At 39.1% G+C, this 25,744-nt stretch overlaps 1 protein-coding gene across 1 annotated transcript; it reads left to right on the top strand.

Moving 5' to 3' along the window:
* Positions 1 to 870: 870 nt before the first annotated feature.
* Positions 871 to 25,206, top strand: NRDE2 (NRDE-2, necessary for RNA interference, domain containing; the record flags this gene model as incomplete). Its single annotated transcript, XM_079537170.1, has 14 exons — positions 871 to 949; positions 7,224 to 7,332; positions 8,523 to 8,711; positions 9,686 to 9,835; positions 10,418 to 10,880; positions 11,047 to 11,449; positions 14,305 to 14,438; positions 16,356 to 16,479; positions 17,837 to 18,012; positions 18,587 to 18,973; positions 19,995 to 20,923; positions 22,756 to 22,894; positions 24,390 to 24,461; positions 25,081 to 25,206. 14 exons carry the CDS (start codon positions 871 to 873, stop codon positions 25,204 to 25,206), a joined length of 3,480 nt encoding a protein of 1,159 aa, XP_079393296.1.
* Between the last annotated feature and the right edge of the window lie 538 nt (positions 25,207 to 25,744).

The raw sequence follows: 25,744 nt of genomic DNA, 5'->3' as shown, positions 1-25,744 counted from the left end.
TGGAAAAGCAGTGGAGATCAAACTGGTCTTTGCAATTTCCTGTAATACATGCATCTTTTGTATGCCTAGAGCTTAATTACTACATGAAATTCTGGCTGTGCAGCAGAACTAGAGCAGCAGTTAGAAAAACTAGAGAAACACCAGAAGAATCCAAGGACAACAGTATGGAGTGGATTTGGTAAGCAAAGAGGAAAAAAGAAGAAAAAAAAAAAAGCACAGTTGTTATCCAGAAGATTAAAAAAAAAAAAAACAAAAACAGAAGTATCATAATGGTGTGTAAAATTATGTAGAGAAATAAATAGGGATGCTTGCATTTTTCCTCACACTGCACACAGTTCATAATCAAACATTCTGCCCAAGAGGTCATAAGAATAAAAGCGTTTCTTGTTTTCCCATCTCCTTTATGGAGGGCTTGCTCATTGATGCTATTTGATATGATAAGCGTCTCCTCCGGTTAGAAAACGTATCAGTTCTGAATGTAGGAGTAGTTATTCCTCCCCTAAACCGCTGTTAGCGCCATTTGGGATGGATTCTCTGGCCGGGCAGACCTGCAATCAGTGTTCGCTCCCAGCATTCTGCACGAGGGAAAACTGGGCGGTGAGGAAGGAAAGACTGCCTCTGACGGTAGAACCCTCATCTCCTACTCTTCCCTACGGGCTGAACGGCAGCCCCATCAGAAGTTCGGAGAACGCAGGACACCCGCAGCACCGAGCCCGCCTGCCTGCCTTCAGCAATTGCCGCGCTCCCGCCGCCATTTTGGGAGCTGGGGCAGGCGGACTACACCTCCCAGCATGCCCGGCGCCGCAGCGCCATCTTGCTCCGTCGCTCCGCGGGGCACTTCGGGCAGGTACTGCTGGCGAGAGCTGGGACATGGCCTTGTTCCCGGCTTTCGCCGGTGCCCCAGAGCCCGGGGAGGCCCCAGCCGGCAGCAGCGAGGGCTCCAGGAAAGGTAAAGTCACGGGGAATTCTCTTCCTCCCAGTAGCGCTCCGCGGCCCGGCCCTGCTGAGCCCTTCCGCTTGTCTAGGGAGCTTCCTGCGCCTTGCCGGTTCGCGCAGTCCCGCTCCGGCCGGCCGGCCGGCCCGCTGTGCTGCTGCTGGGTCCTGTGCGCGGTAACGGCGCTTTGCTTTCAGGGTCCGCGGGGAGCGCAACCGATGCTGAGAGCGCGCTGTGAGGGCTGCTTTATAGGGAGGGGCCTCGCTCGCCTTGGCCCCGCCCCCGCCTGCTGCGTTCTCTACTGTGCTTTGGCTGTGCTCGCTTTGATCCCAGCTCTGCCTGGAAGCATGGCTGTAGAAATGCCCATCTTTGTTTGGAAAGTATACGCACGTCAGCTTTGTGTCTGGTAGAGAAGGTGTGCTTTGTTTTATGCAGCAAATGAGTGTTTTTTCCTCGCTAGCCTGGACAGCATAAAAAACAATACTTACTGTGTTATCTCAATTTCCTTAGTCGCATTTAGAGCTGCAAAGGATCATTTTTGGAAGGCTGTTACAGAAATGATTATTCAATTTGTATTTCTGACTGTCATGGTTGCTGTCTAGTGAGTTGTACTTCTATTAAGTGAGTAAAGAACTCTATATAATGAAGGGGAAGCTCAAAGATAATTGTTTGTCTGGGGTAGATTTCTTGTATGCTTGGTCCAGTCATCACAGTGAGTTTGTAAGGCTTTTAGGAACACAGGCTGGGTTAGCTTCTTGCCAGGTCCTTACCAGCTCCACATTTCCCTGATGGTATTGCAGCTGTTGGTACTGTAATCTCTGCTGGTACAGAGATGCATTAGCCATGCTGGGAAGCCTTTCTGCTAATTACCCTTGGTGCAGGGAACAGTGGACTGAATAAGATCCCAAATTATAGCTTCTAGGAAGAGAGGAGCTGCTGTGCCAAGCAGAGGTGCAGTGAGATTTCTCTAATAGTGAGGCCTCTGCTTAAATTCTAAAACTCTGATAATGGATCCCTTTAGGTTTGCCATTCAGAATGTGTCACCACAGACTGCCTGTCCAGAAGATTAAGTTACATAGAAAAAGATGTTTGAGGCTTAGTGGCTTAGTTTCAGGTCTAGATTTCTAGATTTCTTTTTTTTTTTTTTTTTTTTTTTCATTATTTACGAGTTACATTTTGGTTTACTGGATGTTTTTTTGTATAAATATTGGCATAGCTTTAAGAACCATCATTTGTTCGTTTTATGTTTTAGCCACTTTTGTACTTAGTTTTCAAGTATCGTGTTTCAGTACAAGTCATAAAAATTAGGTATTAACTCAGAACCACATTTATGGTGGCATATATCAAATTTCACACATTCAGCTTGTGAGAACTTGAGAACTTGATGGGCAACTTCAGTATCTTTGATAGATGGGCTCTGCTTCCTCAGAGCTGATATGAAGCCAAAGTCCATCATGATACGGAGATCACTGAGTATGTGTTTTTTAACGTGATACACTCAGGACTGCTTAGTAGTTTTATCATAAAAACTGAGGTAGTAATGTAAACATTCTTGCCCTGTTTGGTTCTTCTCACCTCTATCTGACATTGTTACAAGCTTTCATAACCTGTTTATATAAATCTAAGTGCTCTCTGGAACAGAAGTTTGGCTGTACTTCATCCTGTCCTGCTAGATGGTTGAATTTCAGCATCTTCTGGAGTTCAAAGTAATATTGTATACTTTTTCTTTCAGTTAGATTGTGAAGATTAAGGCTTGATTACAAATTTATCAGTAGCTGTAGTGAACAGAGCAGTGGTAATAATTAACCCCACCAACAATAATGTAAGCATTATGCACAGCACCATTTACAATCCAAAGTATTTTATAGTTAAGATAATGCACTGATTATTGCTAAAAGCAGATTTTCAGGATTCTGAAAGGCAACAAAAGTTCTTTGCACAACTCTGTAACTCTTAAAAATTGTCCCTGTAGACATGCACTGTAATTGTTATTATTTTTTATTATTTTGGGGAAAGTATGAAAAACCCCATTAGATTGCTTCTAGAGGAATAACAAGTACATGCAGCACAAAATAAATGTTTTACATCTTTCATTTGTTACGTTCTCTCAGAACATATGTCTGTTTTGCGAGAATACTAAGCTTTTTTGACAACTGACAAGCAAAAAACATTAAGATGGTAGCATATAAAGTTTGGAATCCATTTTGAAGTTTGAAATGTTTGTATCCAGCTAACTGATGCACTGGAGAGATTTACAAGGAAGTTTGGGCTTGCATGTTGTGTAATGGAAAAAATAGTTCAGTTCTTTCCAAAGTATTCGGTCGGTTTGATTAAATTGTTCAGAAAACACTGTAGTTGGAGAATTCTAACCATTTCACTCATGTGCCCACAGAGACATATTGACTGTGCTACAGGGGTTGGAGCCTGCAGTGTAATTCTTCAATATTTTAAAAATGGAGCTAGATCTCATCTTTCAGGTAAAATGAAGCTACAGGCAGTCAGGGATTAATGCTTATGACCCCATTTCTCAAGGTGAGCTTTCTGTAAGGCACTGAAACACCCATTTGAGCTATCAAGAAATCTGGTTATGCTCACCACTCTAAGTGTATTGCAATATGTTTAGTGAGCGACTTCACATCAGTAAGGGAGTAACAGGTAAAGCTAATCCAACATCTTAGAACTTTGTTAACAACACTTACAGATTTTAGTAGATGTTATTTTGCTATATTTAATGCAGATTTCCTAGGGAAGTGAATCTCATGTTTGCTGGCCTGCTCCCTTAGTATCTCTCTTTTCCCCTTCAGTATTTTTAACCCTTTCAACAAATTTCATTTTGAGTGGGAAGTAAAAGTGGCAAATCCAGAGATTTGACAAAAATCTACGGTTGCTTAGAAATCTGTGTGAGTGCCACTCCTGCAAGAGAGGCTGTAACGCGAATTGAACTGCTTGGTGTTGATCATGCACGCATTGGCTAACTAATAAACATCTGGTACAGCACAGGTTGCATGCTGCCCTGGCAATGGTGATGGGATGTGGGGAAGTAGAAGGGTCTGGAGAACCCAGGTAATTCCTGAAGCTGTGGCAGCAGTAGGCAGTATAAAGGATGTAGGATACAGCTCAGAAATCCAGGCTTCGTTCTTTTGTAAGATTCAAGTAAGATTCTTTTGTAAGATTCATTGCAAGATTCATTTGCTGACTTATGAGGGAGAAGGAAAAGCAGGAGTTTCACCAACTCACTCTTCATGTAAGAATGTGATTCCTGTTAGCCTTCCAAACAGAGAAATATAAAGATGGTGTTTCACTCTTCTGCCAGATCAGCTATAGGTGCTGTCGGGACTGACTTGTAGACTTCTAGAGTGGGTTGTGCCTCAGGGAAATGTATATGGTTGATCAGCCCCAGGTTTTATTGTTTCTTTTAAAGCAGCTGAAGCTTTACTACTTTCTTGATTAAACTGATAAAGTGAACAGAGATTTAACAAATAATGCAATTAAAGAGAAATATATATCAGTGAGTTGTGTGGTTTTTTGTTTGTTTTGTTTTAGTTTTAGTTTTCAGACTGACACTGTTAGTGCTGCTTAGGACCTGTACCTCCATTTGAAAATTATTTTGAACTGTAATGCCTTAAACTCTCAAGGTTATAAAAGTTAACATACCTGTTGTACAGACATTTTTTCTCCTTGTTTGGGCATTCTGCACCTAATATGTTTACATGGTCAGGTAATATTGAAAAATGCATTACCTGCATTAATTATTGGAGGGCCAGATACTATGCTTTCGAAATCAACGGAAAACCTCTTTTGTGATGTATAACATGTTTAAGATCTTGACCTAACATCTTCTAATGTCGTAGACTTTTTTCCTAGTGGTCTGGGTACTGTAAGTCTTGAATTTTGGATCTCATCCCAGCAGTTCTGTGTGCTTATAAAAGAAATTTAACTTCTTTTTGCTTTGGCTTACCTTTTTCTCTGAGAAGCTTAAGCCAGTGTTTTATTAAGTGTTGTGAGTATCGGTATTAATATATTTCAAGTGGTTTTGAACCATAATATTTCATTCAAATCAATACAGAACTATATTACAATAAATTCCTGCCAAAATAAATAACACTAGTAAATGAATTATTACATATTGGAAAGAGAAACAGCAGTTTATCAAATTCTACGGAGAAGATTTTCTTGCCTGGAGTACCTTATGAAAGATCTGGCCAGTGACAAATTGGATTATGTTCTGCATGTCTTTGAAATAGATATAATGATTTTGAGGAGCTCTGTCTGCTAATGAGTTCTAGTTCTTTAGTCATGAGCCTTTACACCACTGACTGCCAACCAGTAAATTTCCCTGCTTTGTTGGGTGGATCTGGATGATACTATGCAAATCTGAACAGTGATGGATTCTTTTTAAATTGGACTTATCCTTTATTTCTGTAAGTAAATAAAGTTCTTATGCACAGATTAGTTGTATTTACTTAAATCTGGAGTTCTCTGGGCTGATTTATCTTCTCTAAATTTGTCTGTGTGTAAGGAACACCAGAGTGTGACCAGCGGAAAAATATTGTAGGGCTGCATTTTGTTCCTGTATTCCTTTACCCTGCTTCTTCAATACCAACGTGAGCAGAAATAATTGAACGTATGGAAAATAGCAATTTTTTTAAATCAACATCACATTAAATTAATCTGGTCGAGATATCTCCTGTGCAAAGCAGCGCTCTGCTGTGAGACAGTTATTGAATTATCTCAATTAGGGATGGAGTTTTCAGGTTAGAATTTTAGTCCTGTGTGTTTCACATATGGAACGGTTAAGGAATTTCCTTGGAGGGAAATAAAAAAAAAAGCTTCTTGTGCTGATTGGCACCAAAGGATGGCAATATTTGCCTTAGGTGTGGTGGTTCCAGTTGCCAGGCAGAGGGACACAATCACATTAGACTGAGTTTTCATCATTCAGTTTTACCTGTTAGGTTTCAGTGAGCTGAGAATAAGAGTGCTGTGCAGGGGGTGGGTCGGGCTGGGCAGAGCAGCTGCGTCCCAGCGCCCCAGGATGGAGGTTCAGCATGAGCTGGGAGGAGCTCTCCTTGGGCTTCCCATCTCCTGGGGAATGAGGATGGAGCCGTGCTTGATTATGGGGATTTGAGAGTTCATATTAGGTTAGCAAGCTGCTCTGTAGCCTGCTCCATTTTAAAGCCTTTTGTGGACAACAAGTCAGAGACACGAGACAGGAGAAAGAAGTATGGTATGAAGAGATATTTCTGAAAGAAGAACTCTGAAGGAGGAGAGATGTATGGCTTGGCAGCCAGTGAGTTAGTGCTATTTAAGGATTAGAGGTCAGTGTAGTCAAAAACACAAAGACAAGAATGTGGCAGGAAGAACATGGAGGCAAAAATGGTTGTAAAGAGCACGGAGATGAAATGCATTCCTTTTGTCCACTTGCATGGCGTGGCACGGGCAAGGCTGCTGTTACACGCCGTGCTTCTGCTAAATAGCATTCCTCATTAAATGTTAGCAACTTTCACACACTTAGAAATTTCCAGGTTTCCTTTATGAAAATAGGAGTTTTAATATCAGTGAAGTTATGGCAAAACCACATCTTTACATCTTGTCAGCACCTTATCTAATGACTGAAATGTTTGGTCTAGATGCTAAACGCCAACCAAAGCATCCACATGAACATCAGTTAGCCTTTTCTCACAAAGTTTCAAAGGGTAATGATACTACAGTGGTTAAAGAACTGAGAATCCAGAGAAATGCTTTGATCTTGTGTAAAACATTTGAGTGTTCTTATCAGTAATGGTTGTCCCTATCAGTAAAATAGTGTTAAATATATTTTCCATACAGTGAATAAAGTGTATTTTGTAATTTTCTAAGTTTGCATATGTTGCATTACATTCATTAACAACTCCTCTCATGTAATTATATCCTTCTCTATTTTTTTTCAAATTTACTCTCAAAGTTAGAATTTTTCTATGTTAAATGGGCATGGGAGAGATTATTTTTTTCCAAGTATATAGCAGTATATGAAATGTGTTATCTGCTTTCAGTATGAACTTTTAAGTGTTGTTACATAGTGTCTTTTTAAAAGCTTAGATTGATGTCTCAAGAAGATTCCAGCTCCTAAACATTTTACCTTGTTGAAAACTGGCCTAAATGGAAATCTGATGGGCTGCTCTCCAACGCTCAACTATTCCTCATGACTTAGTGACATGTGCTGTAAATTTAGCTGTCTGTTGATTAGATTAACCCCCCAACTTTAAAAAAACCACAGCAAATTAGTTTGCACCGATCTCCTTTTTACCCGCAGAACTGGACTGGCTTAGTAACCCAAGCTTCTCTACAGAAGATGCCCTGTTACTGCATCAGCGCACTGCAGAAGCTGCAAATCTCACCCCTGAAAAATCACCACTAAGAAGGTAGAATATACTTCAGTATCTCTTTAATTAAATAGCCTCTTTCTGATGTCCTGCTTATCTTTTGTTATGTGAGACCAGAATCAGGAGCTTTTAGCGCCGCTTTTCATTTCACTGTTCACTATTTTAAAAGTCCTGAGCTGAGTCATATATAGAAGTATGAATAACACTTCCATGTCCTTTAACTTAAAATAATGAGAAATTATACTTACGTAATTACATTCCCATTTTCGTTTTCTCACAGCCACATTTAATTCTTTGTTATTTTGGCAGGAAAGGGGGCTGAGTGATGATTCTTCATTAGCTTCTGAACGTCCTGTGGCCCTTGAAATAATGTAAAGATTAAGGATCATCACTGTGATTATTCTGTGAAAACCAGTTCAGTCAACCATTTCACAGTCAAGTATAGGAATTATTTTACTTTTTAAGAACTAGTTAAAGATGTGAATTAATGAGATATTACATGTATCAAATTGTGCAGCTGCATAGAGCGTGCTCATCACTGAAGTGCCTGATTTTATCCTTTTACAGAAATGTGCTCTCAGCACCATATTTGCTGAAGGGCTGGTTGATTTCAGTACCTTTGCCAGAACAGTTGCTACACTTGACATATCTAGACTACAACTAAAGCCTAATAATTTACGGAATCCAGTTGTAGTTGTCAAGTATGAAAACTTAGTCATGTTTAATTTGATACAAGCTCTCACATTCATGTTGACTGTTGGTGGAAATGAGACAGAATGTCTTTATTATAAGAATCACAGTTGAATACCTCTTTCCGTATGCTTCTGCTTACATTTGCATGTGTTGTTTGAGATAAATGCCATCACAGTTCTGTTTATCAGTCATGTATTCTATTTTTTAATACATTTTCAAAATTTTAATGTCACAAAACTAAGGAATCTACAGATTACCCTTCAAATATAATGATATAATAAACTCACTGTGCTTAATTCACCTTTGCAAAATAGTATGTCCAAAAAAATCTTGTTGTTTATCATTATTATTATATTGCTGTATGTTATTTACTGCAGATTTATTGTATTTCATTGAATGGCTTGCTGATAACTCTCTTCTCCCAAAATACAGACAGAACAATGGTGAAGGGGAACATGACTATGAGCTTTCTTACAGTGATGCCTCTTCACAGTTTTACTACTCAGATATCTAAGTATATACCTGTTTCCAAATAGGAATACTTCACGATCAGATTTATCAGGGGAAAGTGATACAGATGAGAGTCTGAAAAAGTCAACTAAGAAAAGGAAAAAGAAAAAGAAAAAGCATCACCACTCTAAGACAAAAAAGAAAGCCAAGGGGGACTCCAGTAGCAGCGAATCAGACCTGGACACGAAGCACATCAAGGACAAAGCTGCCACAAAGTATGTACTTATTAATGCTATACAGGATCTAAATTCAGTGTATTTTTCACTTTTTGGGGGGTTGTTTTTTTTTGGGTTTTTTTTCTGCCTAATGAATGAGATTTTTACTTCTGGTGTTTGTTTTGTTTATGTTTTTTTTTCCCTATGCTTTAAGTGATCAAACCTATCTTTGAAACAATGAAAAGGAGTTGGAAACACTTGATAGGTTATTTCTGAAATACTGTGACTAAAATATTCTGTGAAGTGCTGTTCTTTAAAACAAAACATGGTCATAATGAAACAGTTTTGAAGATGTTCGGAGACCTATTTTGAATATCTTGAAGGCTTTGAAAGCTTCTGAAGGCTTAAAAGTCATTCACTAAGTTAAGTAGTTGTATTGAATTCAGACTGGAAGTTCGTGGTTTCCTCTAGATCTCAGCCAAGTGCAATTTCCACTTCAGTTCTCTCATCTACAGGTTGCTCCGAAAGTAATGCCTCCTATTTACTAGTGGAAACGACAACAGATACAAAGAGCACAAGAACACTGTTTGATAGAGCAAATTCTCAACCACAAAATGCTATTTTTCAGCCTCTACTGCCATACCACCATTCTTTGATTCTATAATCCTCTTACAAGTTATCCTCTTTTTCCTTATTGTAGCATCTTACTGAGACAATTAAGTTAGAAAAGTAATAAAGTATTGTTTTAAAAGCATAATTTATCAAGAAATTAATTTGTTAAATCTGTTTATTACTTTTCAGTCCAGTTCTTGAAAATGCTAGACATATTTTTGTTCTCTTTTGATGGCCCTATTTGTGTATTTCTGCTTGGTTGTTTTTTTTTCCTAGTGTTTGACTGACTTTGCAGTAAGGAATCATGTGCCATGGCTTTGGGTAAATTAAGTTATTGTGAACTACCGAAATGCAATGCTTCTTGTTTTTGTAATGCTGAATATGCACATGAGTAACTGGAGTATACTTCTTGTTTTCATCAGTCTAGATGATAAAACATCAAATCTTACCAGCAACCGCTTTGTTTGGCTGGATGATGTCCAGGCTCTCACAGCAGAAACTTTCAGAATAGACAAAAAATCAGACCCTGCAAACTGGGCCTACAAATCCCTGTATCGAGGGGACATTGCAAGGTACAATGAATCTGTTTGTATTGGTATTCAAACTGCCATGGAATCTCTGCAAGACTTGTTAAATTGAGACTGATTGTGAAATGTTTGACAATTCAAATGTGTACGAAGATGAGAAAATATCTAAACAGCTTATTTCAGAGTTTAACTTTGCTTTGGGTGGAAATATCTTAAAATAATTGAAATTATAATTGAAATAATGGGAATAAAGAGCATTTTCATATTTTGATTGAACATTTGTTTTGTTGTAGACAGGATTGTTCATCTCTGCCCAATATTGTCTGCCTGGATGGCTTAAAGTGATAGGAGAAAAAAATAATTTTTCCTCTGCAAGCATGACAGATACTGTTGAACTCAGAGTAAGCTTAGAGTGATAATATAAATTCTGATGTCACTGCAAAAATAATTACATTGGTGCATTAAATAAGAAGAAATTTGCCAAGTTCTTACACTTTTGAAGCTCTTTGCATATGTCATTTGAGTCAATTTGAATTTATGTACTTCTTTCATGTTTTCTTTCAGAAATGAGTTATTTTTTTCTAATGTGTGCTTTAGAAGATGTTTGATTGTATTTTTCCTTCTAAGATACAAAAGGAGAGGAGAGTCCTGTCTTGGCATAGATGCAAAGAAACAATGTATATCTTGGGACAGCACAACATCAGAGAAGAAGCAATTGCAGAGGCGACCTGAGCGCTACTTCTCAAAGAACAATGTGAAGAGCCTGAACATAGATGGGATTCCTGTTTGCAATAAAAGTTCTCCATCTGACCCAGCTGCATTTATACCAGTTTTCCATGTGGAAGCCAGCGATCCTTCTGACACAACAGAAGTAAATCCTCTTGGGATTTATGATCCATCAACTACAGAGTGGCTACAAGGAAAAGGGTACAAAGGTGAAGAACATGAGCCTGTAAACACGCAGCAGGCGTTTCAAGAGCCTGGGATAAATGTTAACCCTATTCTAATGACAAAAGTGGAAGAACATAATAAGAAAGTCAGAGAAAACCCAAGAGATATTCAGGCTTGGATGAATTTTGTTTCATTTCAGGTATGTGTATTGACAGATGGCTTATTTCTGAGTAATAAGTACACAAACATTATATTTCACCGTGAATCTGCTACACAGAACGAGCTGTTAATTTATTTCACAAGTGTCAGCATTCTTCTCGTGATGATTCTTTCTAATTTTGTTGTGATCTTTGTTTTGTTTAAAGGATGAATTAATGAGAGGACCTAGCCCTTATGCCAGTATGGGAGAGCAGGAAGTAAAAAGAAAATCACTGAAGTTAATCTTGGAGAAGAAACTAGCTATTTTAGAGAGGGCAATTGAAAGCAATCCAAGTAACGTTGATCTGAAACTCGCCAGGCTGAATGTTTGCACGGAATTCTGGGAATCACCAGCTGTGATCAAAGAATGGCAGAAGCTAATTTTCATACATCCCAATAATCCAGAGCTGTGGAAGAAATATCTCCTGTTCTGCCAAAGTCAATTCAGTACCTTTTCTGTTTCTAAAATCAATAGCCTCTATGGAAAATGTTTGACTACCTTGGCAGCTGTACAGGATGGCAGCATGGTATCACATCCTCCACTGCCTGGCACAGAAGAAGCCATGCTTGGTAAGGTTCTTTCTCTCTGTTTTGTGTTACCACTGGAAAGGTCTTCATAAAAGTTGACTACATTCCCTAGAAGAGTAGATTTTCCTATCTATTATGGGAATTCTGTTACCTTTTCAAAGTCTTGAGTTTTTAGCTGAGAATTGAAGTAGATATTCCACCCAAATATGGGTGCACCAGATGCTTTCTTTCCCTGAAGAGTTTGTGATGTAACATCCAGAAAAGTCTAATGTGCTGAGTAGTGTCAAGGCTGAAGAAATGCAGTCAACGGCCAAGAGATGTGCTTTTATCTTTAAAAAGTGTAAAAAAGAATAAGGAAAAAAAAAAAGGTTGGCTTGTGAAAGAAACAATTCCTTTTGTACAAAAGGTTATTGATTAATTACTTTAATACAGAAAACAGAAGGGTAGTAAGTTTTCTCAAGAGTCCCAATTAGTAGATTCAGAATCCTGAGCTGTAATAGCATGTGATCATGCCTTTTGTGTTTATTAGATGTGTTTATCTACCAGTTAGAGTTTATTATATAATTATCCCTAGAAGGATAGTTAGTCGGATGGTTAGGATGCTGGACTGGATCCAGGGAAGAAGCAGGTTTTGCTCAGTTCTGGCACAGCCTTTAAATTTATTTGGAGCCAAAGGAATGTGACATATCCCATTTCAATTATGCTTCTCTACCTCCAAGAGTCACTGTGATCATTAATCTATGAATACCCTGAGGGGGGAAATAATAGTATCACCATGAATATGGGTTTATTTGTCTATTGCGATGTAGTTCATGCTGCTTCATTTGTGGCACAGTTGAAGAAGTCTCTATTTTTGTCCAAATCCTGTAACTGCTGTTTGAGAAATGATGCTATCTGTTATACAGCATCCGATCTGGGATTTTAAGATTGAGCTGCTGGGTTATAAACTATTTTCAATTTCAGATCTGTTACGGTCTTCTGATTCATTTTGGATCAAGCACTGGAAAATGTGCTGTAAAGGAAAAGTCCTGTGCTGGCAGGTGGCTGTTGCACTGCCTGGTATTTTCTGATTGGTCAGACTGCTTCTGATTTCAATATTTCAATCACTTTGTACACCAACTGCAATGGCTGCTTTTCAGGATAGATGTTTCATTCAGCCTTCTGTATTTTGCAAACAGAATGTTTTTTCTTTCATTTTTTCCCTGTGCAGAACGTATGTGACTTGGTAACTGCTATGAGAAACTTTTTTTTCTATCATCTCTTCAACTAATTGAATATTTTTATGTTGATTGATGGTTTCAGAAAACTTGTTTCTTGACATGTCTACCTTTATAGATAGTTAGAAAAGAAAACCAACTCTCCTTGTGTTTCAGTTCACTCTTAATTTCTACTTACGTATTAACACTGTAGCCATTTGTTTACAAGCACTGCTGAAGATTTTTTCCCCTTTTTGGTTTGTTTTTTTTCTGGTTTCCTTTGTTTTTCTGGATTTCTTACTTCCCTCTCTCCCACTGCACTTTGAAATTCAAATAATAGGAGTGGAGAAGCTTCCAGTGTGGAGTTTTTTTGGTCTGACAGGTGCTTTGGTTGTTTGTTTGTTTGTTTCAGTACGACGCCTGTGCAATTCTGCAGCTAATTTTGAGCTCACAGCGTACTTACTAGGCAAATGACCATTTTATGCATTTATTGTTAACATGAATGCACTATGAATTTCACAAATTAGCTATGAGAGGAATAGCACTGTAGATGTAGGTGGACTTCTGTCTTCAACCTTTGACCTTTGATTGTGATAAAATCTAAGAGCTGGTTTTAAATAGTGTTGGACTGCGCCATCTAGTGTGCAGTTCCGTGCAGTGCATTGGACTTTGCTTGGAAATAATTATTTGTTAAAAACGTTAAGGAAGTAGGTTAGTTCTGTTTTAAAATTATAGGCCAGTTTTCAAACTATTTAATAGAACTTGTTACATTTTAAATTTACTGGGATCTCTGAATGTAAAGCAAGTGAAAATAAGCATTCTCGGGTTTTGCTGTGGGAAGGGAGTCCTACTTCTAAAATTGTATGTAGAGGTTTGGGCAGAAACATCCGTATCTTTCAGGTTCCTCTGCAGAAGGGTCTTAGCATTGTGGAGTGAATCACATACCCATTCATGATGTCTTCAGTATTTACCACCAAAAAATGCTCATCTTTGTTTTGCTTCAAGTATGTGTTGCTTTTTTTATCACACAGAAAATCTTAGCTTATCATTTATTTTTGCCTTCTGTTTAGCAGCAGGACTCGATGAAGTAATCTCTTTCATCACAAAATTTTAATCAAACTTCATTAGCTAGGAAACAACATTTTTTTCCCCGTGGCAGTTAAATACCAGAATTGATGGGAAAATTGTCTGCACTGGTTACAGTGCTTTGGAGGATTTGTTAGGTGCATTACACATGCTTCTTGTTGTTTAAATACCTTCAGGAATCTCTTTAAGTCTTTCTTCTTTATCAGAAACAATTGGTGGCTCTGCAGGACGATTTATTTATAGTCTGTATGTTTTACCTGAATTCCAAGTTCTGTATGCATGCATCTGATGTAAATCTGAATATAAGACAAAAGGGGTAAGATGCTTGCCACTTCTCGATATAAATAGACAAGTGGATCAGAATCAGTTACATAAACATACATTGTTATGTGTGTATCTAAACATGAAATTGAGAGGATTTCAGATTGATCAAGCTACAACAGTTTTGACATGCTTTGATGCCAGTTATTCCCATCTTTTGGATTTTGGTATCGTTCCAGAACAATTACACCGCACAGCACTCCAATTAGGGTTTTGTATTTTTGTGGGCTGTAATAAAATACTTCACAACAAAACTCTTTGAAATATTAACACTTCATCTCCTTTACTTCGCAGCTATCTTTATTCAGCAGTGCCACTTTCTGAGACAAGCAGGCCATTCGGAGAAGGCTGTGTCTTTGTTTCAGGCTCTGATTGACTTCACCTTCTTTAAACCTGACAGCGTAAAAGATCTGCCAACAAAGGGACAGGTAGCAATTTCTATTTAAACGTGTTTATGTCCTTGTGCATTACAGAGAATGCTGTGGCCGAAAAATATTGGTGAAATTTAGGGACTTGGGGAAAATATTTTGAATCACAGCTTCCTTTGTGGTTCTTCAAGGTGGTGCCTGCATTGGAAAAATGCTTGTGGGTCCTCTGAAACTGTGTGTCAAACTGATGCTTCCACTATATATAATGGAAGTGAAATAACCAGTAATTTCATGTCCTCTTTCTTATTAATAAAGATGGAGAAAATTCAGCTGGCTGACCAAAGTCTGGGTATTAGTGCTTTCCTACTTTTTCCCAGAGTAGCCTGTTGTTGTTTTGTTACTGTTGTTGATGGAGAAAGCTGATAGGACCTATAAATTAGAGCTTTTTGCGCTAGGCAGTTCTTGTAGCCTTTCTTAGGCTACACATCCTGTGTAAGTATTTAATCACTTCTCTCTAGATTTGCTCAGGAGATTGTTAGGCACAGGCCCCAGTAACAGTCAGCTATTATTCAGAGAGTGGGCCATTGCCAGCATAGCATCCTCCCACTGATTTGCTGGGAGCCACTTCCTTTTTAATGAGTGGTGGAGAGAGGCACTAGCTAAGCAGTTAGCCTGCTGTAAGTGACAAAAATTAGGTAATATTAAAAATCCTTTTATTACCCCACCTTCTCTAGCATCTGCTACTTAGCTACCATTTTTTTGTTCTCTAAATTAACACCACTGACTACCAGGGAAGCCATCTTGGAGTTTAGATAATACCAGCGTCCTCTTAAAGTGCCAAAAGTTTAGACTTCAGTTATTGTGCAGGATGGTAGGTGTGGTATAGTTACACACACACAAAAACTGAGTTACACTTCCAATCATACAAAAAATGGTGTGATTATTTGTAGTGTTCAGAAAGTCATAAGAATGCAGATGGAAACAAACCAGAATTAACAGGACAGTATCTAGGCCTGGGAAGTGCAATTACTGAAAATAAGAAGATGCTAGATTTACAGTTGGTGGAACCTCTTTAATTTTGCCTTCTTTTAGAAACATTATGACTCAGTCTTGAATTCATTGTTTCCGTACTGTTTCTGCAATTCACTTTCTCACTTGGTGCAAAGAATAAATCCATAAGGACCAGAAATTAGATTTTGCAGTTGCTGTAAACCCTGCATTTTCTGATATGTTGATGCTTACTTTTTCTTAGAGTAAATTTTGTTGTTAACATTTGTATTCGAGTCCCATGTCAATGTCCATTCCAAGGTTTGGTACACAGTAGAAGCATGTAATAGAAGAGATGGTAGTAAGAGCTAAGGATACAGAAATTGGGGTAGGAGTTGAATCTAAAGAGGAGATTGCATACAGGCAGTGACAGAGTTAGGCCCAGAACCATGGACTTTTGACTCACTGAAAAAAGCCCTAAGGTTGTTGATCATCTTGAAACCTGAGAGATGATTAACTGATCTTTTCTTCTTGATCTCAGTCCACTCGTGTTTGTGTCTGACTGTAGCATTTTGATTTGACCATAGCAGTATGGTTATCTGAATCATCGCTCCTTGAACCAATTTCTTCATGGATCCAAAAAAGATGTGAGGAGGGAAAATTTGGGTTCAGAGAGCCCCATCCTGAGGACTTCAGATCCTTATCCTTGAAGAATCTGCAAAGGACATTTGACAAAAAAAAAAAAAGTCTTCTGCTTTCTGTAAAGCTTAATACCTTTTCAAAATGCTCATTATACTAATAAGCACAGCTGACGACAGCTGTGCTGTGCCACATGTGTAACCAAAGGATTTGAGTTGCTGCAGATTGTTAAGCAGCATCTAACAAAAACTTCAGATACAACCAAAGTTGATTTAGTCAGTGTCTGTATTATAGCAAAAATTATTTTTCTAAATATGTTCTGTTCTTGTTTCCCCTGCCCAAAAACAACAGGTGGAATTCTTTGAACCCTTTTGGGATAGTGGAGAACCACGAATTGGAGAAAAAGGAGCAAGAGGCTGGAGAGCATGGATGCACCAACAAGAAAAGGGTGGATGGGTTGCTCTTGACAATCCTGGTACGCCCATATCAGTGTGTGTAGTTGTGTGTCATTGTGTTCTTCTAAAAAGTTCATTTAGAATGATGCAAGCTATTTCTTCTCATGTTTTTGCATAGAAGCATTAGCAAGCTCAAGATGAACTATATCACACTTAAAAAATGTGTCTGAGTGTTTTATGTCCCCTATTGTTTATGGAATGCTGCTGTCCTTCCTAGGGAAGAGAAAGGAGGGAGATGGGAAGGGACATCCTGCAGTGTGTTCTGAAAGGCATGACTGTTTGGTTCAGACCTGTGCCCATCCAAAGTAAAAGGAAGCTCTTAACACTCTGTTATCACATAGAGCAGCTAGGATTATATTATTTAGATTATAGTTGCCTATGCATTTCCTAGTTTAATTGTAGGAGCATATGAGTTTGGTTTCCTACAGCAAATAATAGTAGCAATAGTAGCAATAAAAGGAATAGCAATAAAAGGAAAACTTTGCCTTTCTCTGTGTGACACAGAGAATAAAGGAATTGCTTCTTCCTCTGACTGGAGTGCTTCTGAGGCAGGCAACATGTAGAAGTGAAGGTTGCTGTCTCAACAAGGGATGCAAAAAACACCTCCTTGCTGCTTAGTCCCACCCTGTCCTGTCATCTACAGTGCTTCCATTCATGTCAAGACTATTTCTTAAACAGATACATCTTTTCTTTAACTTACAAGTGCTCATCAGTTACAGCACAAAATTAAGGTCTGCTGTCACAGAAAAAATACTCTAGTAACATCTAAGTGTCTAAGATCTAAGATCAGCAAAAGTGGTTAAAAAAAAAAAAAGGCTGTGGTTAAACACTTCTTTTTGTATCTGTTTGACCGCATTGGTTTCTGTTACACGTTGCTTACAATTTTGAAATACAAGATATTTCAAAGCAACATTGCCAAGCATTGTTTTTAATGTTTGACATCATAATAATATTTTTTACTTACAGCATTTTTCTCATGAATATTCATAAAACACATTTGAGATAGCATGCTAAGGTATGAAGGTATGAAGTGAAGAACCTACACTGCATGAAAAGGTAGCTGCTGGCTCTTGGCTGCTGGTTGTAAACTGCTGTTGTCAAGTATCCCACAGCCTGCTGGCATTTAATTTTATTCTCTATGAGAAAGTTTGAATGCTGACATTGATTCACTCATTCAAAAAGTTTAGAAACAGTACAGAGTTGGTGTCAAAGCACAGAGCTCCGATGTAAAAATGTTCAGTACTGTCGTATGTCTGCTTGATTAGCACTGTATTTGTTTACATTTGTAAATAGTTACATTGTATGTCAAATAGATTTGGTAGATTAATTTTTCTTTAATAATGGTGCATTGTGGGGCGCGCCCTGATTTGTTTTTAGACGATGATGATGAAGAAGAAATAGATGAGGATGAAGAAATAAAGGATAAAACTCTCCCCAAGTGGCACATTTGGATGGATATTGAATATTCTCGTGAATCAAGACATTGGTTACCTTGGAGGCCAGACAAAACCAAAAATCAAGCAGAAGAAGACTGTGAAGATCCAGAAAGACAGGTCACTATAGCAAAGTAAAACAAGGGGCGATTAAAAAATTACCCTTGCATTTGAGTTCATTGCCAATGGGTATTTTCAAAGGAGTAATTCTTTTTTTTTTCTATTGTTTGTAATTCAAAATTCACCTGAGGTTTGGTGCTGACTCTGTTGAAATCGTTGGGGATGCTGTGGTAAACTTAGGAAAGGGCTGTAGGCAAACAGTCTGTCTTTGTGTTCTGTGGTTTCCCTCATCTGTTACAGATCAGAAATGTCACGGATCTTCTGTTTAAAAAGATATCTGCACTAAATAAACAAAGGCTTTGTTCCCTGCAGCTAGCTTCAAGTCACATAGTTGGAAACTTTTTCTTCTTGGGAGCTGGGTCAAGTCAAACATTGATTTTCAAATAAAAATGTGTTAAATGGCCTCATCAGTATCTTCTCTAGACCTGTTTTTAATTTGAATCAAATTCCTTACTATTTAATAGTAATTATAAATCCTTTTTGGCTTCAAAAGCTTCTTTAGTTAGTTAAGTTGCAGGTTTGTTGAATTTTGATTGCATAAATTAACTGAGTTTGTTTTTAATTTTATTTTTAGGTATTATTTGATGATCTTGGGCCATCTTTAATCCAGCTTTCTAATCCGGACATTCAGCATCAATTAGTGTATTCATTTTTGCAATTCCTGGGAGTTCCATGTATAAGTAAGCTCTTTCCTCCCAACCTCTATGTTGCCATGGATGAAAATAATGTCTTTGACAATGTGCTTTCTGATGAAAAGCCACTGACTTCTACTGATACACCGCTTTCTGGATTCAGCAGTATTGGTCATATGGACACGATGCTAAGGAGGAGACATCACATAGGCCACTGTAAAGATGGAGAGGAGTTCATACAGAATGTTTTTCACGTTCTATCTCCATTGTTTTCAGGAAAGGAAAAATCAAACCTCTCCATTTGTTGGTTACAGTATGAAATATCTAAGGTAAGGAGGAATCTGCTTATAATTGCTTTTATGCTGTGTAACTTTCTTGTGTGTTTACATCTGAGTAAAATAAATACTGAGGAAAATTAAGTCTTATAGGACTGGGTATTCAAAGTAGTAAATGCCAACTAAGAAAAGGAAAGAAACAAACCCTGTTCTTCAGTCTGTGTTACATGGACACATATTTTCATGGAATAAAATATTTGCTGCAGTCTTGGATGGATGTTAGTATATTGTCTCCTGCTATGAGATACTTCATATGCTAGGCAAGAATGGATGCAAATCATTTTTTACAAGGCAAAGTGTGTGAGCCAAGTACTTTCATCAGTGCTCTTCAAAGTGCATATTCCCCAGTACCATGGTATGATCACCCTATCAGGATAAGGTGATAAGGTGTATGACTTCCTGTGTGAGTTACAATTGCAGTGTTATTGGAGGAAGTAACTCCTTACCACTTGAGCATGCATTTAGTTACGTAACACTGTTCGAATAGATTCCCACTGAAGTCAAGTTTGTCCTAACCTTTAAGAAACTTTAACGCTGTGTTTACCATATGGAGAAGTTCCCTGTCTCTTGCCCAAAGACTACCTAACCAGAAGGTCTCCAATGAAACCTGCAGGCTTTTCCCCCAAACATATTTCTGCTGTGAAAGCTACTTGAAGGTTTAATTGTGCTGGTCATAAGTTGCTTCTACTTGCATCTCATATTTTGTTCTAGACCACTGCAGATTAGCAGCTCCTTTTTTTTTTGACTGTTTGGCCTTTGAAAGGAGTGGCATTTGATAACATTTAATGTATGCAGTGGCAGGCACAAGAATCATAAGCCTGCATACAAGGGAGCTGTTGACACACAACTCTTGATAGCTTTACTCAATAGCATCAGATTTGGCCAGTGGTGAAATGCAGAATGATGTGAAATCAAAGACAGCGATGAAATAAAAACAACGGCCAAATCTCACAGTATATTTTTTGTTTCCCTTCTTACCTCTCTCAGAACACGTTCTGCTTATTCTCCCCTGCAGGTAGTTCAGTGTATCCAAACAAAAAAGAAGAAGAAGCTGAAAGCTCAAGGGAGGAAAAGTAAAAAATTGGCCAAAAATCTCCTTAAAGCACCTGACAACAGAAATAACCTCGCTCTCTGGAAACTCTACGCCTACCTGGAGTGGCTGCTTGGTAACACTGACGATGCTAGGAAGGTGTTTGACACAGCCCTCTGCACAGCAGAGACGGGAGGACTGAAGAGTCCCCAGCTGTGCAGCCTCAGTCTGCTTTATGCCCAGCTGGAAGTGGAGCTACTGCAAAGCCTAGAAGGAGCTGTTACATCACGTGCTGTTCATGTATTGACCAAACTGACTGAAAGCGGACCATACGTGCCCTACAATGGACAAGTGCTGTCTGTTGGCGTCTTGAAAGCTCGTAAGACATACGAGCATGCACTGCAAGATTCTTTCAATAAGGCACCGGTTTCTGAGCAGGATCAGGCCAGTAATTCTAATCAACTGGTTAACTTAGTTGGCTGTTACACAGTGTTCCAGTATTTGACTGTTGGAATTGATGCTGCAGAATTAGTGTGTGTGCAGGCTTTGGAAAAGCTTGAAGCTTCTCATGTGCAGAAATGTGAAAATACTGCAGAGACTTCCAGCATTCAGCATTTTCCCACTGCTCTTGAGGCTGTCACACTGCTGCGCGCAAATTTACTCAGATTCCACATGAAAATTAGTGCTTATCCTTTGAGTCCTTTGCGAGAAGCACTAACAGAGGCCCTCAAACAGTTTCCTAGCAACCAGGCTCTATGGAGAGCATACATCCAGAGCCAGAAGAAGTCTCACAGTGCTAGCAAGGCACGGAGGTTTTTCGATGGTGTCACAAGGTCTGCTAACTCTTTAGAGCCGTGGCTGTTTGCCATCCAAGCAGAGCAGATGAGAAAAAAACTTATTGAGAATGTCCAGAGGTAATATCTTGCAGCTCATTATGATTATGCTTTTCTTTTAACATATCTGATTGCTTTACAGAGGAGAGGAAACACTACTATCATTCTCATTTTGCAGATGAAGAAGCTGTGACTAAGCAGGGTTCTTTGTCCAAGGCTGGACAGTGAGACAGAATCCTGAACAGAGTTACAGGCCTAGATTTTAGTCTTATGCCCTTTCTGCTGGACCAGATGGTGTATCGCTTGTGTTGGGCTACTTAGCACTGACACAGGATGGTGCACATCTTTAAGTAACTTTTAAATAGCTCTGTCTGTTTAGATGGTCAAAACAGACATAAGCTTAGAAACGGCTGCATTTCAGTACATCGAGCAAGAAGTACTGTAACACAGAGCTGCATCACGGCCTCTTGCTGAGCTCACAGCCCTTCTTTGTCACAGCACAGTTGTGGCAGATCTGTTTGCAGAGTGAGTGCTTGAGAGTACAGTTCTCATACAAGGCTGTTACGAGGTGGAAGAGGCTGGAAATTTCCAGAATTTGCAGTGTGGTCTGGACTCAGATATTTTTTCTTGGAGAAGGAAGAAAGGGTTGGAGTTGTAAGGAATAGAAGCGTGTGTTTATTCTTAAAACTTGGTCTCCTTAACTTGAACTTGTCTACTCATCACTGGAAGGTACCTTTCTAGTGCTACCTACATATCCCAGTGTTGGCAGCTTGGTTCTTTGTGTTTCCCATAGAAGCAGAAATTTCTAGGAAAATGTTATCTTGAACGTACACAGCTGTAAGCTTCCCATATTAGCACTTCATGAAATTACAAAGTTATCAGTATACATTGAAACAAGTGTGCCCACTTCATGCTTTGCCATAGTCTGGCAACAGGCATGCACTCATGACAGTGACATTTCTGAGCAGTCAGTGAGTGTGATCCTAAACTGTAATTAGAATTCTACAGCCATCAGATGTAAAGTAGGATTATAATTTGATTTGCTGTTAATTACAGACTGACAGTGTGATGGGTTTTCATTACTGTTACTGGAAACCCATGTTAAAATCCCAGAATGATTATTTTCTCTGTGACATTTAGTTCTTTTCTGGATCATTCTCTGTTGGTGTAGCTGTTCCTGTAGATCACACTCCTATAGAAACGAGTTGGATGTTGCAAGAGTAGAGAGATGACCTCTGAGTCAAGGAAAACACACAGGGTGAGACTGCCCCAAGTGCTGCAGGCAGGCTCCTTCCTCCAATGCAAACATCAAAAATAAGGCAGTCTGTATCAGCTGTAGGTAGAAAGTAATTGCTAAAAAACAAACAAACAAAAAAAACCCTCTTGTTATGTCTGGAAAATGTAGGATTTGAAACTGAAAAATAAAATGGTTTTCTACTTAATCACAGTTGAGATTCAGAGCTGTAACCCAGGGCTTGATCCAAAACAAAGGTGCCAGTGGTGAATCTGAACAGACATCAAAAGGCAGCTTGCCAACATGGGCTCAAATTTGGGTTGCTGTGCCAAATTTCAAAGGATGCATCATCTTGAATGAAGACTAAGATAAGTGGTTTAAGATCAGATGATGGCAGATCATTGCTCTCGGAGAAGTTTTCTACTCCCTTTGAAGGAGCTGCTCTGTGAATACAGAAAAATTCTTTCATTTTTCTGCTTTTAATGGATGTTTCTACTTAGAAAAATCACTGATTGGATTAGCGAGTACTACAAATATGTTTTGTAACATCCAGATTTTATAGCATGAAGTACAAACACCTATGTATACACAGTACCTTGATCTCTACCCTCTTTCATCTGGATGCAGTCTTTAGCTTGTGTTTACGTGACTGTGTTTTTCTTCCCCCCCTCTGTTCCAGGGCAGATGTTGGTGAAATATATACCACTATTCCTGAAACTGGGTTAACAAATAGGATTATATCTCTATTTGAACACGCGATTCAGAGTGAAAATGGCACCCACTGTCCCTTGCTGTGGAGAATGTATTTGAACTTTCTGGTAAGAAGAGAGTGTCAGTTTATCAGAGTAAGAGTTAATCAGAGTCAGAGTATCATATCTGGAATTTCTCATCAGCACAGTATATACAATACCACAGGAAAAAAGGAACGTGAAACGCTGCTTATGTCGTTTTCAAGGTGTTACATTTTTGAATTATAATGCTGCTTATTGTTTGCAGTATTAAGGAAAACTTAATTCATACGAATTACAAGGAGTGATAGCTTCTGATAGTGTGGTTTCATATAGGTGCTAGCAATTTCTTGCCTTTCCAGGTAACCTTTGCCAGTGCTCAGGCACACATACAGAAGCGCTGCCTGATGTTCAGATGGAACCTCCTGTGTTCCAGTTTGTATCCAATGCCTCTTGTCCTGGCACTGGGCACCACTGAGAAGAGCTGCCTTAGTCCTCTTTGCAGCCTCCATTCATTTAGTTGTATGTGCCAAGATCCTCCTGAGCCCGCTCTTTCCAAGCTCAACGTTCCCAGCTCCGTCAGCCTCCCTCATGGGAGAGATGTTCCAATCTTTGTGGTCCTTCATTGGCCTCCCTTCAGCACACCCACATCTCTGTTGTACTGGGAGCCCAAAACAGGCCAAAGCACCCCAGAACTGGCCTTGGCAGCACCGAGCCAGCAGTTCAGCCAGATTTCAGCACAGCTCTGAGAGCGGAGCTTCCAGTAATGAAACGCATTGCTATTCAGTAAAGAATTCAGTAAAGAGAACAGGACACCAGGACTAGTTGCTGCAAGCAATGTGTCAATGATACGAGAAAGAATTTCTGGATTTTAGGAACTGACATGGAATCTGGTTTTCAGCAGTAGTCAGAGCAAGAGAAAATGTGAGCTTGTGACTGAAGAGCCCTTATTCTCCAAACATCTCAAAACAATTGGTGTATCTTCGGTATCTTAGAATTATTGTTCTTTTTTGGAGTTGTCATAAAGTCCCATACCTGTAAGGTGTTTTTGAAAGCAGCCCAACTCAAAAAATTTCAAGAGACTGTAAATGCTTTTACCCATAACTGGAATGACTGAAGTTAAGCAGACTGGCTCAGCATTCTGATCTCTCTGCCTCTTTTTGAAAAAATTCATAGCTGTGTTTTCCTTATCAAATAGTTGAATGGATCGAGGGAGAAGTTGTAACTCCTTCCAGACATGCCATTTAACTTGCTCATTTTCATATGTGAGGGGATCCAACCTTAACAAGTCATACTGAGAAGTACACACCAGTACACAAAAGGAATGCATTATCACCTCTGTGGTACTAAAGATGCTCCTGTGGTGGAAGCTGTGGGTTGTGAATTTGCACTGAAACCCCCTTCAGACATCTCCAGTTGCGCAGCGTGACCGATCCAACTGTACAGCTATTACTATTTGTAGCTGTAAGGGCTCCTCAGTAGGGGAACACCAAGCTTTACAGTAGTAATTTCCTTGTCTAAAATAGTTGTTCTGTTATTTCAGCCATGACTGTATGGAAACGTGAACACTTTTTTCTTCACACAGGTTTCAGTTGGAAAAAAAGAAAAGAGTAAAGGATTGTTTTATAAAGCCATTCAAAGCTGTCCTTGGGCAAAGGTAAGCATAGGAATAAAAAAGCCTGTTACCACTCTAGTTTTTGAAGTTGTATTTTTTTTTTTTAAGTAATAATTTAGTAGTTATCATAATGACCAACATGTAAATGAAAGTAGACCTTTCTGAAGAACTACTGTAAGACTTCCTGCAAAAGATACACATCTGAAATGGACACAAACATAACAATCAGCACCGAAAAGTGCTGCATGAGATAAGGAGATAACAGTCCTCTCTGTGTGACCCAGAGGCACCTGAGTCTTGCAAACCACATTTAACATAAGCACAGCAGTAGCAGAAGCATACAGGCAAGTTAAAATGCATTTCACTACCAGGGAGAGAAGTTGCTCAGGAGCACTTGTAACTCCCCAGGCAGTGTCTGTATCTGCTGCAAATGATCCAGCAACTCGTGGTCAATACTCAGTAGTTACTCAGTAGGAGTTGAACACGCTTGGTTAAACACTTACACTGCTGTGAGTGTCGAAGTATTGTTGTGTTAATTTTAAAGAGTGCGACTGTTCTTGTATACAGGGCTACAGGGCTGTTCGTGTGTCTGCCTGCTTCCCCTGTCTGCGTTGCTCTGACAGAAAGATGGCAAGTTCTCATTCCCACATTGCCTCTGTAGGTACTCTACATGGACGCAGTGGAATACTTCCCTGAGCAGCTGCAGGAGACGCTTGATCTCATGACTGAAAAAGAATTAAGAGTGCGGGTACCTATGGAAGAGCTGGATCTACTACTAGAGGTTTAAGAGAAGATAAGGATGAAGAAAATACAAAGCCAGTTCTAAAACTAACACTTAGAACTCTTTTCAAACAAGAACTCTGTTGTGACTTGAGTATTGTATACTTCTCCCCAAGCTTTTGTACAAATTGCTACCAAAATGGAGTTCTAGCTGCAAGCATTCCGGGATCAAGAACTGCACTTAGCCCACAAAAATGCATCCATTCACTGAAGTAGCGCTGACTTCCACAGGATACCGTCTTACAAACCCTCTTACAAACACAGTCCTGTTGTACACCGCTCACATTTCTTATTCCATTGACTGAAGTTACATTCCCTAGAGTTCAGCAGAGATTCCATACGCGCTAACTACACCTTGTGAGCCACACAGGAAATAAACATCTGCCCCACAGGTACCCCACTCTTCCAGTTGGCAGACCTCAGTAATTTCCTCCAGTTTGGTATGCACGCATATTTAAGTACCATACTTAATTTAAGTATTGCAGTAATAACAGCAAGTTACATCTGTTCATGAACAGTTGGTAAAAGCCAAATCTTATCTTCGA

The sequence above is a fragment of the Tetrao urogallus genome, assembly GCF_951394365.1.
Source record: "Tetrao urogallus genome assembly, chromosome: 6".
Lineage (NCBI taxonomy): Eukaryota > Metazoa > Chordata > Aves > Galliformes > Phasianidae > Tetrao > Tetrao urogallus.
The sequence above is the reverse complement of the archived record's forward strand: the minus strand, read 5'-3'. Positions and strand labels throughout refer to the sequence as shown.